Source organism: Aplysia californica, unplaced genomic scaffold (genome assembly GCF_000002075.1).
Source record: "Aplysia californica isolate F4 #8 unplaced genomic scaffold, AplCal3.0 scaffold00506, whole genome shotgun sequence".
In the NCBI taxonomy this organism is placed as follows: domain Eukaryota; kingdom Metazoa; phylum Mollusca; class Gastropoda; order Aplysiida; family Aplysiidae; genus Aplysia; species Aplysia californica.
Genome location: NW_004797776.1, coordinates 554,915 through 567,179, shown reverse-complemented (window position 1 = coordinate 567,179; position 12,265 = coordinate 554,915). Strand labels below are relative to the sequence as shown.

The 12,265-nt window shown below is 39.5% G+C and overlaps 1 protein-coding gene across 1 annotated transcript; it reads right to left on the bottom strand.

Annotated features, from left to right (window-relative positions):
- Positions 1-748: 748 nt before the first annotated feature.
- Positions 749-11,863, bottom strand: LOC101847988 (negative elongation factor E). Its single transcript, XM_005106011.3, has 10 exons — positions 11,576-11,863; positions 8,691-8,772; positions 8,331-8,398; positions 7,566-7,634; positions 5,648-5,728; positions 4,314-4,371; positions 3,144-3,297; positions 2,726-2,780; positions 1,473-1,584; positions 749-959 (listed from the first exon to the last, which is right to left on the bottom strand). The coding sequence occupies exons 1-10, from the start codon at positions 11,651-11,653 to the stop codon at positions 880-882; spliced, it is 837 nt and encodes a 278-aa protein (XP_005106068.1). The 5' UTR covers positions 11,654-11,863; the 3' UTR covers positions 749-879.
- Between the last annotated feature and the right edge of the window lie 402 nt (positions 11,864-12,265).

Here is a 12,265-nt window from a genome sequence, read left to right as displayed (position 1 = left end):
TTTTATTAAGGCACCCCGGAAATGGCAGTTCACAAGAGAGTGACCAACCTGACAAAAGAAGTAGTAGAGGAAAATGGCGATAGTAAGGATGAGGAAAGAAAAAGCAGCAGTTCCCCCCAAGTTGTTCCGGCACAGTATAAGCATGACATTGATAAATCAGCCCATTTACAATTCTACTGTGCATAAGAACATGCTAATAACCCCCCCCCCCCCCCCCCCCCCCCCCCGGTAATGGCCTTGGCCTAAAGACAACTTCACAACATCAGTCAGTAGCACTGCCTGGTGGTGGGGGGGGGGGGTCTCGACAATGGGTCGTTGTCTTTAGGTTCAACTACATTATGAACATCGCTTGAAAAGACACCAGAAAGGTAAGGTAAGTAAAGAACAATCATTTCTTCACACACTCTACAACCTGGATTTTGTACCATGCTTTTACTTGATCAACCAAACATGCCATCATAACAAGTAATAAAATACAGACTCATACAGAACAAACACTTTGATCTCATATGACAGAAACGTACCTCCTCCATATACACAACTACGTGCAGGGCAGTGCGCGTGATCACCTCAAGACACGGCAAACAGGCCATCCTGGCTGTAACACATGGAGCTGTGTTGCCCTTGTGTAGATGCTCGTGTGATAGTATGTTGTACGTGAGTAAATGAGCCAGTGTATGAGAGTTTGAGATCTTCAAAAGACTTGGGACTAATGCCCATGACCTGACTGAACAATGCCCCATTTGTCTTTTTTGAGTTTACGAATATGGCCTACCGTACATGAGGGTGTCCCTATGTAAGGATGTGTTTGTCAATGTGCACGTGTATTTGACTATCTGTGTATAAGTAAATAAGCTGAAGTGAGACGATAAAAAATTCTCAAAACATATCATCATGGTCGTACTGCACCATGCCTCGCTTGTCCTTATGTGTCGTTCCTTTCTGGGAGTTGCTGGCAGCTGTGGGGAGAGTAAGGGGGGAAACCAGTCAAAATGAAACCAACTCATGAGTCGTTCTGTAATATAGAAATATCATACATAGCATCTGTGCAGTGCAAATTCTTTCTCAACAACAGCAAGCTCCGTTGCTTTACAATATATATACCCCAGCAGACCCGATAGTATTCTGAAACAATCTTAACTTTCCGGGGAGCATAAAATGCAAGCTGCCATTTTGCAGGCGCTCAAAAATTAACATACAGACTAGATGACCAGGTGCACCTGTACGAAGTAGCCTACCTTCTAAATGATCTAAACCAGATACAAACGAGAATGAAATTAAGAGTTACAAAAAAAAGTTTGAAATAACCCCCCCCCCCCATTTTTTTCTGCCTCCTGAAGAATTATCTTTTTCATTTTTCAGTCTCATTACGAAACGACACCAAAAACACAGACGAAATCGGACACAGTCCGTTGTTCCATACACATGAGAAGTGGTGGCACAGACAGACAACAGCACACACAAGTCCTGACCTATGCTGGCCCAGGAGGCCGTGGAGGATGCGTCTCCCAGTGAGTCAAACGAGGGTTGATGGCGGGCCATCTGCACTCGCAGCTGGGTGTTGTTCACCATACTACCGTTGACCTGAGGGGGACACATACATTAGTCATTTTAATAGAGGTTTTTACGGTGCTCGTAGCTGCATAAGATTATATGGGCGCCAAGGGGTGGATATCAACAGAGAAGTCCTTACAGGGAATCAGACTTACTCAGCTCAGCTCTCTAGCTTCAACAGCACAAAGTCTGCTTCCACTATCAAGGCACCCCGGTAATAAAGGGTCACAAAAGTATGACAAACATACAAAAGAAGAAGAGGAAAAATTACTATAGTAAGGATTAGGAAAGAAAAAGCAGCAGTTCCCTGTTGCAATTCAGGCACAGATATGAGCATGACATTGATGAATCAGCCCATTTACAATTACAATTCTACTGTGCATAAGAACTCGAGATGTTAATGTCCCCCCCCTCCCCCACCCCCGATTGGGAATGGCCTAAAGACACATCAGTCAGTAGCACCTTCCTGAGGGGTAGGACACACACATTACATAACAGTCACATCACTTTAATTGTTGGAGAAGAGTCAAGGAAATCTATGTACAGGAAAGAGGGAAGACATGGAACATCATCAAGAGGCTTGCCCAGGATAGGGAAAAGTGGAAAGTGTTTGTTCGTGGCCTGTACCTTGACCCAGGGTGAGAAAGTGAAAGGCAATGACGATGATGATTATAAAAGAAGGTCCTTTTTTTTTTAGGTTCTAGTTTTTGGTTTGGTAAAAATACATGTTACTTGATTTGTAATTTCACAAGAGCTAGGTTTTGTTTCATACAACTCAAATCTAATTTTTGAGACATTTTCACAATAGCTTAAAAGTCATAAAGTCGACTGGGGGCTCAGTAGCTCAATAGGTATACCGGGTAGTGTTCGACAATCAACCCGGAGGTCCAGAATTCAATCCCTGCCGGTGACACTATTTTTTTCTCATATCTTCTACACCCCCTGAACCAAGGGTACGTATGATCCAGCACCTAGTCTTCTCAGGTAAGGAAGAAAAGTTTTACCAGTACCTTCCTCAACCCTGAAAGGAACCCAATCTCTTTTTCACAGAACATGATGACCTTTCCACACGGCCTCAAAAGTACAATTTGTAAACACAAGGCGCTCATATTATTTCGTCCACAAAATAAAAAGAGCAAAAAGATACAGGAGAGAAGTGGGAAGTTTGTACCTCAGCAATGGCCTGGTCGGCTGCCTCCATCTTCTCAAAGGTTATAAAGGCTTTACTGAGGAGACAGAGATAAAACCAGTTATGAAAGTAGTTCAAACCTACAAGCATTAAAGATTGGATTCTCTTAAAAAGACATTAAAAAACATATAAACCCCTGCTTGAGACAAAAGCTAAAATCCCAGAATAAACTGGAAAGGTAATGTCTCTGAAATGAAAAGTTATTATAACGGAGCGTTGAGTTGTAAAGCCATATCTTTAACCTCAAGACTTCTACAAAGCATAACAAGAAAAAAGATCAAACAAATGTAATAAAACTTTTAAAAAAATTCATCATGACAAGTTACCTCACCATTAATCCTGAGTTCAAATAACTTAATTAAAATTAAAATCAAAAGACTTTGTCTCTCAGCTCACTCACTTTCTCTCCGTCTCCATCGAGATGTTGACAATTTTGCCAAAGTTTGAAAATGACTTCTTCAGCATGTCCTCCGTGATCCCCACTCCGTGAACATAGATTGTGTTGCCCTTCTTTGGCGGGTCCCGGTGTTCCCGCTCTGGGCGGTCGTAACTGCCTGAATGAAACACAAATATACAGTATAACATGGATAGCTCGAATTCATCGGGACCAGCCTCAGTAGTTCGAGGGATATCTTAAAAAGATAAAGACGAAGCAAAAAACGGGACCCCAGGCACAGTTCAATGGACGTGTGATTTTGAGTCTTCTGTGTTCGACCTATCCGAGTTATACTGTAGCTAGACATGACAGCAATTTACTCCACTGAAATTTAACCTACTTACTGACAATTCATCCTTCCCAGATAAAAACTTTGAAAACGATTTTTGAAGCTCTGTAAGCATACTATCCACTGCAAAGGAAAATAAATCATCATATCTACATTAACATAATTGAGTAAATGGAACATATCAATTGATTGGAAAATAATACAGAGTCCAATTAAACGGGAAAAGCGGTCTGACCACCTGACATAAATAGTGTGCTGAGAACTCCAAAATCATCAGACCATTGATCCGCTAAACACAGTAAAGAAGCCTTGTAGCTGTAAAATTGTTAAGTGCAGATTTTTTAGGAAACCAGAAGGTAAAATAAGTGCAATGTTTACCTGCATCTACTGTTGACAAACGGAGCCTAATCAATATATATATATTCAGACTCAACAAACGGAGCCTAATCAATTCAGAGCAATTCAGACTCAACAAAGACTTTTCAAAGGGAAGTTACACAACATTCCAATCTGCATCACCCTGCAACCATTGCATTGTCTTCAAAGAAGCTTATGTCTTGTTTTACTAAATGTTTAACAGCACTTGCAGCACAATTAGGTCATATAAGTGCTGAAGAGTTACAAGAGAGTAACAAACACAAAAAAGAAGGAGGAGAGATCAGGATGACAGATGTTTGATAAGAAAGAAGAAGCAAACCACACCAGAGCACCTGCCAACCATCTACAAAGAAACTTAACAATCTTGGTTAAAAATAAACAGCGACAAAGTTATGAACAAGCAATTTATCTAAGAAGTGAGGACTGCCACATACAACATTTCACGGTGGTCATAAACACCAACTTACGATTGCCATAGCCTGCCGACACAAAAGTCTCATTGAGTCCCTTGATCCTCTTGGAAGACTGAAAGAAAACAAAACACAAAGACAGAAAGTCAACAGTTTTGTTTCTGTTTGAATTCTGCCTAACTAGACATAAAATGAGCTCCGCTGATTCACACATCCACAAAGCTGAATTTACAAAAGAATGATCCTCATTCTCAACTATGATCCCTGCATACCACTTTATTGATTACAAAATAAAGACCTTCGATAGCTTTATCAGTGTAACTAAGCGAGCCACAGTAGCAAGAAATGTTTGACTAAGATCAGGTTCAGCGGCCTCCTCATTCACGGCACAACTCAAAAATTGTCATTTTGTCGGAAGGTCCTATATTTCTTCACTGACAGTCCGAATGTTCTGTTTTACCTTTGAAAAAAATTATGTGATTTTACAGTCCCTCATTAGCACAAGTTAGATCTTTTAGGAGACAGGTTTTGACCCTGCCTGTCAGGGCCAACTTGGGCTGAAAAAGTTACAAGGTGTCAGCAGAAAGGCAGGGGTACACAATAAAAATTCACCCCACACAGAAATCGAACTTTGGTCTTCTGCATGTGAAGGTGAAGTACCAAAGTCAACTACATCACAGAAATGGTAGAATGTTCAATGAGTAGTAAATAAATGCCTAAAGCTACCAGTGAAAAAGTCAAAAGGGAAGAGTAAGGGGTTTCTACAACATGAAGTGAAGCCTTTTTGCTGTCTCGGTGCTAAATCTCAGAGAAAGTCAACAATAAGCTCTGGGACTGATTGTATAACTTATTCTTCATATTTCGCCTACTTTCTCTCTCCAGTGTGCAATTTCAGAAGTAGGTTTTCTCTTAATCATCTACACTGAAAAGCATTTATTCAGTATTTGGGTAAGGATCAACTTAGCATGTCAACAATGCAGGAATGCGCACTTTCAGGGTAAGAACTTATTAAGGAGTTTCTGACCTGCAAGGATGTGAAAACAGGACCTCTGACTTTTTTGTCCAAGAAAATTGAGTACCCAGTCCTACTTACACAAAGAGCCGAGGTGCTCCAAAGCTGGAAAGGGGGTTGGGGTGGGGGAGGGGAGGGGGTGAAGAGAGCCTCACGCATCACTTACCCTAACCAGCCTGCACAAATCAGGAATCAAACCTGACAATTTGGCACAAAAAGCAAGCGAAACTTTTGAGGACTGATCCCCAAAGGACCCCCCCCCCCCCCCCCCCCCCCCAAAAAAAAAATTAAAAAAAATAAAAAATTTTTTTAAATTGTTTTTTCCAAAAGGCACCAAATTTTTTTTAAAAAACCTCTGCGAAAGAAAGGAATCCTTTACCGGTGGTTTGTCTTCCTCTTCCTCTCCGGTGAATGACATGAAAGGCTGGAAACCCATGCCTGCAGCTGGCTTTTCACTGTCCTGCAACAAAATACAAAACAATATGTGCACAAATATTCATGTTGCATTAAAAGAAACCCACCCCCCCAAAAAATATGACACTGGATATAAAGTAAAGTCCAACTCTTCTGAGACCTTTGTCGTGGAGAAAAGTGGCCTTCTTAGACAAGAGGCCATCTAAAGCAGGATTGGGACAGATCAAAATGAAGAAAACAAATCATTCCCTTCTGAGGTCCCAACCACAGGCACTCCCAGGATTAGAAGTGCCACAAGGCCCATTAAAATGGGTTTTTTTCTTTGGAGGAAGGGTGGAAAAGGTGGTCTTGGGGCTGCTGTGAGAGTTCAATTCTACAAAGTATATCGGAGGAAAAAGACAGTGTGCAGTGCAAGGGTAACACAAAACGAAATGCATTTGACTAGGAAGACTGAGTGCCATGAGAAACAAACATAAATGACCACTACTTGGTGAACCAGCAACACTTCAGTTACAAGTTCATGCTGATGTCCACTGCTACCAGCTGGGTAAACAAAGCCACTGTTTATCTCATTTATGTTTTACTAGCTGGGCCCCCTTTCGATGAAAAGAATGATCGGTGCATTAACATCAACTGAAAGTCATTGGAATGCTATATTTACAGTCTACTGGGACGGAGCAATAAATCTTGAGAGAAAAGTGACACATGTGTTTCCAAATATATAATAGATGTATAGATTGATTCTCTATTCCGCTTTCCTGGTTGTACACTCCAGAATTTCAAAGGTGTGGAACCAGTAGGCACGGCTGGTGAATGGAAACCTCATTTGTTTACAAAGGCGTCATAGAAGACGGACTTTCCCTGGATTAGGTCTAAACGAAACTAATGAAAAACTGAAAATTAAACTACGGTGACTTCAGGCTCCTCAATGAAACTGTGCACCCTTTAAATGATTCTGAACCACCATTAATTTTGTCAAATTTGAAAGTTAAGTGGTTTGGAAGTTTTAGGCGGCCAAAGTGACGGACTTTCACAAACATATTAATATGTATAGAGATATATGGTTAGGGTTGTGGACAGAGCTAATGGATTATGATGGTTCACACTCCTCCCTCATCAGCAGCTGAAAATTTGTTGTCGACTGGTCCACTTGGGTAAACAGTGGGAGGGACCTATGCAACATGATTGGTTCATTCATTGGAGGGGCTGGAGGGATGAACAACAATGAAAATTCATTGGATTATGATTATTTATCCACAGCGTCCATTGCTGATATATATATATCTATGGCAACGTGTCAGACAATGAGAAATTTGTATGGCCATCTCAGACAGGTCTTTAGGGCTATTGGTTGATAAAATATAGCGGCTGCATTGGGCATGTTATCGCTTTACACAGTGTCATTATACTGAAAAAAACCCACAAGGGGGCGCTTTTACACGTGGCTGTCTTGGCAGGTTTGACAGTACATAGGCTCCAAAATTAAATCTCTAAATTGCTTAATCTTTTCCTAGCTGGGATATTTCCTATGAGCCTTGCACTCTCCCTTATAATTAAAAATTGGCTAGTCCACATTGATAAGCCTGAAAAGATTAAATACTAAATCTAGACTGAAACAAACACACAAAGGGTAACTTTAACGAGGGATGACATTCTTATAAAATATATAGCCTACACATATATAGAACAAACTTTCATTATCCATCACCTGAAATTTACAGAAATAAAACTGGGCCTATGGTGGACATCAGTACAGCACAATACAGCGTGTTTTAAGTACTAGCATACATCTTGAATTAACATGACAGACAAAAAAATAAAGTTCGCTTACAGATATATAAAATGGAGTGTAACTCAAAAAATAATTGTTTACACTCTCTTACCTTCTTTCTCTCTAAAGTTTTTGAACGCTTGAAACCTGATTTTTCCTTCAAGCTTGCAACCTTAATGGCCTGTTCATGAAAAACACACACAGAAGAACATGAAGTAAGATGGATGAAAAACTATTCATATTAACTTTAGATGCAGTTGTGAATCCTCTGAAAAAAAAAAAATCAGTATAGTAAGGACAAAATCTGTTGAACAGCAGTTCAGAAAAGCTGACAAGTTTTCCTTTCTTTTATAATTTGAATAGAAGCAGGCAGCCCTTTAGTAATGTCAGTTTATTATCAAAATCAATCCACAGGAAAAGAGTGGGAAGCGAGGAAGGACATAAACTTGTTTTTCATTCTTTTATGTTTGAGAGGTTCACTATCATAAAAACAACAAAGAAACACTTTTGATAAGAAAACAAAATTAAGAACAAAATAAAACATATCAGATTATAATAACAAGATTAATTCTGTTAATTTTGTATTTGACACATAGAAGAAATAAACTCTAATTTAGTGTAAATGTCAGGAATAATGGCTATTCTACAGAAATCATTATACACTAAATGGGATGGAACTTGAGGAAGCAGTTGACACTTAACTTTGAGTTTAAGTTATCCACATAAAACTAAAAAATGGCATCATTCAGAAAATCAACAATGTCTGGTGTTTTCAGTTGACTTTTCTCGATATAATGGCATTGCCATACGTTGACATTAGAACAGAGCATAAACATAAAGTAAGTAAGAGTAGGAAGATATCACAAGGGTCACTCACCCCAGACTGCACCAGTTTTTTTGCCTGCTCTGTCGCTTTGTCAGCCGAATCAATGGACGAACTGGCCGCTATCACAGATAAAACAAAGAGGAAAAAATACTGAGGAGTCCATAATGAAAAAATCTTCAAAAATTTGTAATCCTGTTACAGTAGTTAGTAAACTATGGATGCTTCACAATCTTTTTAAAAGCTTACTGAAAAAGCTTTTCCCAGATAACAAAACCACAACTTTTTTATGAGTCTGAACTCAAGTCTCATTTTGAAACGTTCTAAGACATTGAAAGTTTAGTGCATTAGAAAGTAAAGCACCACATTGTAAAATCAAAATTTCTATAGATGTTTGGTTATTACATGCCATACCTGGTTTACTAGCTGATTTATTGTGAACAGCTTCTTTTTCTTGATTATGGGCAGCAGCTTTCATTGCTTGAACCATCTTTTTCTGAAGAGATATATAATTCATATGTTAAAGGAAGTCATTAAGTATAGAGGGAAACACAGAAACAATAATTAATGATCATTGAGCTTGAGAAGACCAGAGAAACGAACAATTGAGTAAAGAGAAAAAAAAGACGACTTATGACAGCATAAGCAGTCAGTTTAGTAAAGTCTACCAGTAACCCTCACTTCATTATCCACCAACTTAGGACAAAATACTAACTTCTCCTCTTCTTCTATGCATTCCCCTGCTAGACCTCAGAGGTAGTCAACCGCTGGTTCGGCAATCTGCGGTGCAATTGATTTTTATACCGCGTATAAGTGACCATTTTCCTACTTCGTAGGGCCCCTTTCCTTCAAGCAGCCACATTCCAATTTCTAAGGCACGCTTCATCTTTTTAAACTAACTAGAGTGTTTTCAGCTTAGGTAGGAATTCATTTTGAATTTTGCCCAGCTGGCAGCTGAAGCCTACTCTTAACAATTTTACTGCCCCAAATAGGACCTTTCACCTGCACAAGTTGCACACAGGACCTCCAAAATTTTTCGTCTTTATTCAGGAAAGCAAGGTGCTTGATCTTACCTACCCTAAGATCAGGGATGTAGTTGGTGGAAAGATAGCAGTATAAAGGAGCCAGGAGAAGCAGAAGAAAGACTTGAAAGAGTCAAAAGTAAAAGAGAGAGGAGCTCAGAGAAGGTCGGGGGTGGGGGTAAAAGTAGGGGCATAAAAGTAGGGGCAGGGGGGATGGAGAAGAAAGCAGATGACAGAACAGGACTAGAGAACAGTAAAGAAGGTGAAATGAGAAAACTTTAAAATAATGTACAAGAAATGTCAAATCTAGTACTTTTGTCACAATTTAAATTTGTAAGTGGAAAAACATTCTGTTTTTATCCTAGGTTCCAGATCAAGTGACATTTGAATCTGAAAGAGAGCAACTGTTGCAACAACACGATAAAGGATGTAGTTTTGTTATAATGTCATTTTCCAAAGTGACCATAGTTAAAAAACACAGCTGACAATATGGTTCAGCTTTTAGCCTAATTCATCTGAACTTCAAAGATGATATAATGCCACCTTCTCTATATAATTTACAAAACATGGTATTCGTAGTAGTTGAGACAGCTTAATAAGCATTTTATTCTACAGCTTTCATTTTCAAGCAAATATGAGATGAGAGGGAATGTAACGAAACAAACGTGTTATGTTATTCAGTGGTGATAAGATTTATCAGTGAAATCTCCAGTGGTCAGTCTTGTTATGACTGAGAGAACACATGATCATGATAACAGAATTTCGATGGGAAGTAGCAGTTCAGCCGTTGATCAATAAAGAAGAGCTGATGAAGGGAGCTATGCATTGGCCCCTATCCTATGGCCTTGAAAGAATAGCAAAAGTTTAATTTGAATCAAGTTAAACACATTATTATACAAGAAAAGAAAAGTTTACTGTTATGCTATAAATGTTATATGTCGAAGATGGTTTCAAAGCCGCTGCCTGACTCTGAGCTTGAAAATAACCTTCTCAAATTTAATAAAAGCTCTTGTAGTATCACTAGGGTTTGAGGTTAATGACGGAGTTAAACGAAACAATTTGTTTTGTTTAGTTTGACAAAGTCTTCGATTGCTTGACAAGTTTCAAGACTAGCATAGAGACCTATTTCTTTCAAACTGAAGTTTAAAGAGACCAGAGGCCAGAGCTGAGAGGGTCACAGTAAAGTAGAGTTCCCCTTATCATGAATATTATTATTATCATTTATCGGTCGGCTGCGTCTATTGGGACACATGTTCGTGTCGTTTAAGCTCCCGTGTATACAGTACAGTAGCGGGGCACAGTGAAGGGCTAAAGGGCTAGAGCCCCACCCAACTCTTTCCCACCGTAAAAGAATGTTCCTTCTAATAAACGAGAGCCCGCGAAAATTGTTGTTAGAGAGGGCCCCTTCTCTGCCAGCCCAGACAATGGGGGGAAAGTTCATGACACACTTTCCCCGGAGACCCAGTAACAAAAACACACTCATGGGCCCACGTTTTAGGAATGCCTTGCTTTCTGCAACCCCACGGCCTAATCCAGTTACTGTTGAATGTGTGCATTTGTGTGTTTAATTAATTAATTAATTTTTTTTGGTAAGTGTTTTACGGCGCTTGCAACAGTATATGGGCATGTCTGTGAGTAAGTGTGTGAATGAAACAAAGTCCCGCATATCTCGAATGTCCTCTGAACTAAGGAAATCTTACCTTTTCAACTCTACATACCCTGATTTCTCAGCCCCACCCACATTTAGAACAAGCGACTGCCACTTCGTGTATATTCAGACATGTGTGTCCTTATACATTGTGAGTCTTTTTTCTTTAATTGAGAATGACATTTTTCTCTTTCTGTTTGAACCAGTGCATCTTCGCAGCTTGCATAAATTGCTGTGACAGGGAAATGCGCGATCGGTGTTGGAGGGTGATGAAAACCAATCTCTACCAAAAACGACCCTTGGGAGGCTAGGGCTGAGGCTCCAAAGGATTGTGTCTGTGTCCAAATAGTCACTAGTCACACCGTTAACCCGGTCCGTTATCAGTCAGTAAGCTTAGGCCTAGGCCACCCTCCGCACTCTGTCTGTAGCACTGCCCACAGGCAGGTCCCTATCACTATCAGACATGCAGCAGCCATTGGGATCCGCTAGAATCTACATCTAGATCTAGATTAGATCTATAAATCAAGTCTTAAACTCAATGCCACTAGATCTAGTAAAATTGTTAGTTTAAAAAAAAATTTGTTGAATAGTATGCGTGTAATTTCAAATTTCGTAGTCAATCGACCAACCTTTTTCTTCAGTTTCGCAAAGGCTTGTTTCAGAGTTTCTTCCTCTTCTGTTAACGCGTTTGGAAAGTGGATCAACATGATGAAACCGTGAGGACTAGGCCCTAGATCTAGAATCGTCAAGCTTGGCAATATATTTGTTAATGAAAACACAGTGTCAGTGGTCAACACCGGGAATAAAAAGCCATCACAGTAAAAGGCTAAACGAGATTACAACAAGCCGTGAAAGCTTGTTTCGGGTTTCGCTTTTTGAGTTTCCGGGTTTTCTTTTCGATTTTAGAATCTAAGCCAGAAGCTTACCTTTTTTCCCACGAGATTGGGTTTTTCAACTTTAAAAACTAAGTAGATCTACATTTTACACAAAACAAACCAAAGTATAACAATTTAAAAATGAAATATCAATCCGATTTTTAAAAAATAATAACATTAAAAAATTGTTTAAAAAAAAAACAGCCATCAGTGCGACAAATATATAGGCCCAGAATTGTATAAATTGTTTAGCCTATAGAAGTCTACATCTACATGTATATTGTTACACATCCAACGAATACAACAGCTTTCAAAGATCTCGAAGGGGCTCTCGTGGCCTAGAGAAACATGTATATATATATACGGTGTTCACCTCTCTTTCAAAGGTCCCGGGTTCGAGTCTGAGTAGCTACCGAAAAAAGTTTCTTTCTAAAATTGTCTCCT

Excerpts from the sequence above, each read along its gene's own strand:
- LOC101847988 (XM_005106011.3), bottom strand. The coding sequence starts at position 11,653 with ATGTTGATCCACTTTCCAAACGCGTTAACAGAAGAGGAAGAAACTCTG. Across the intron at positions 7,635-8,330 it reads AAAAACTGGTGCAGTCTGGG|GCCATTAAGGTTGCAAGCTT; the intron begins GTGAGTGACCCT and ends TTTCATGAACAG. Across the intron at positions 1,585-2,725 it reads CCGACCAGGCCATTGCTGAG|GTCAACGGTAGTATGGTGAA; the intron begins GTACAAACTTCC and ends TGTCCCCCTCAG.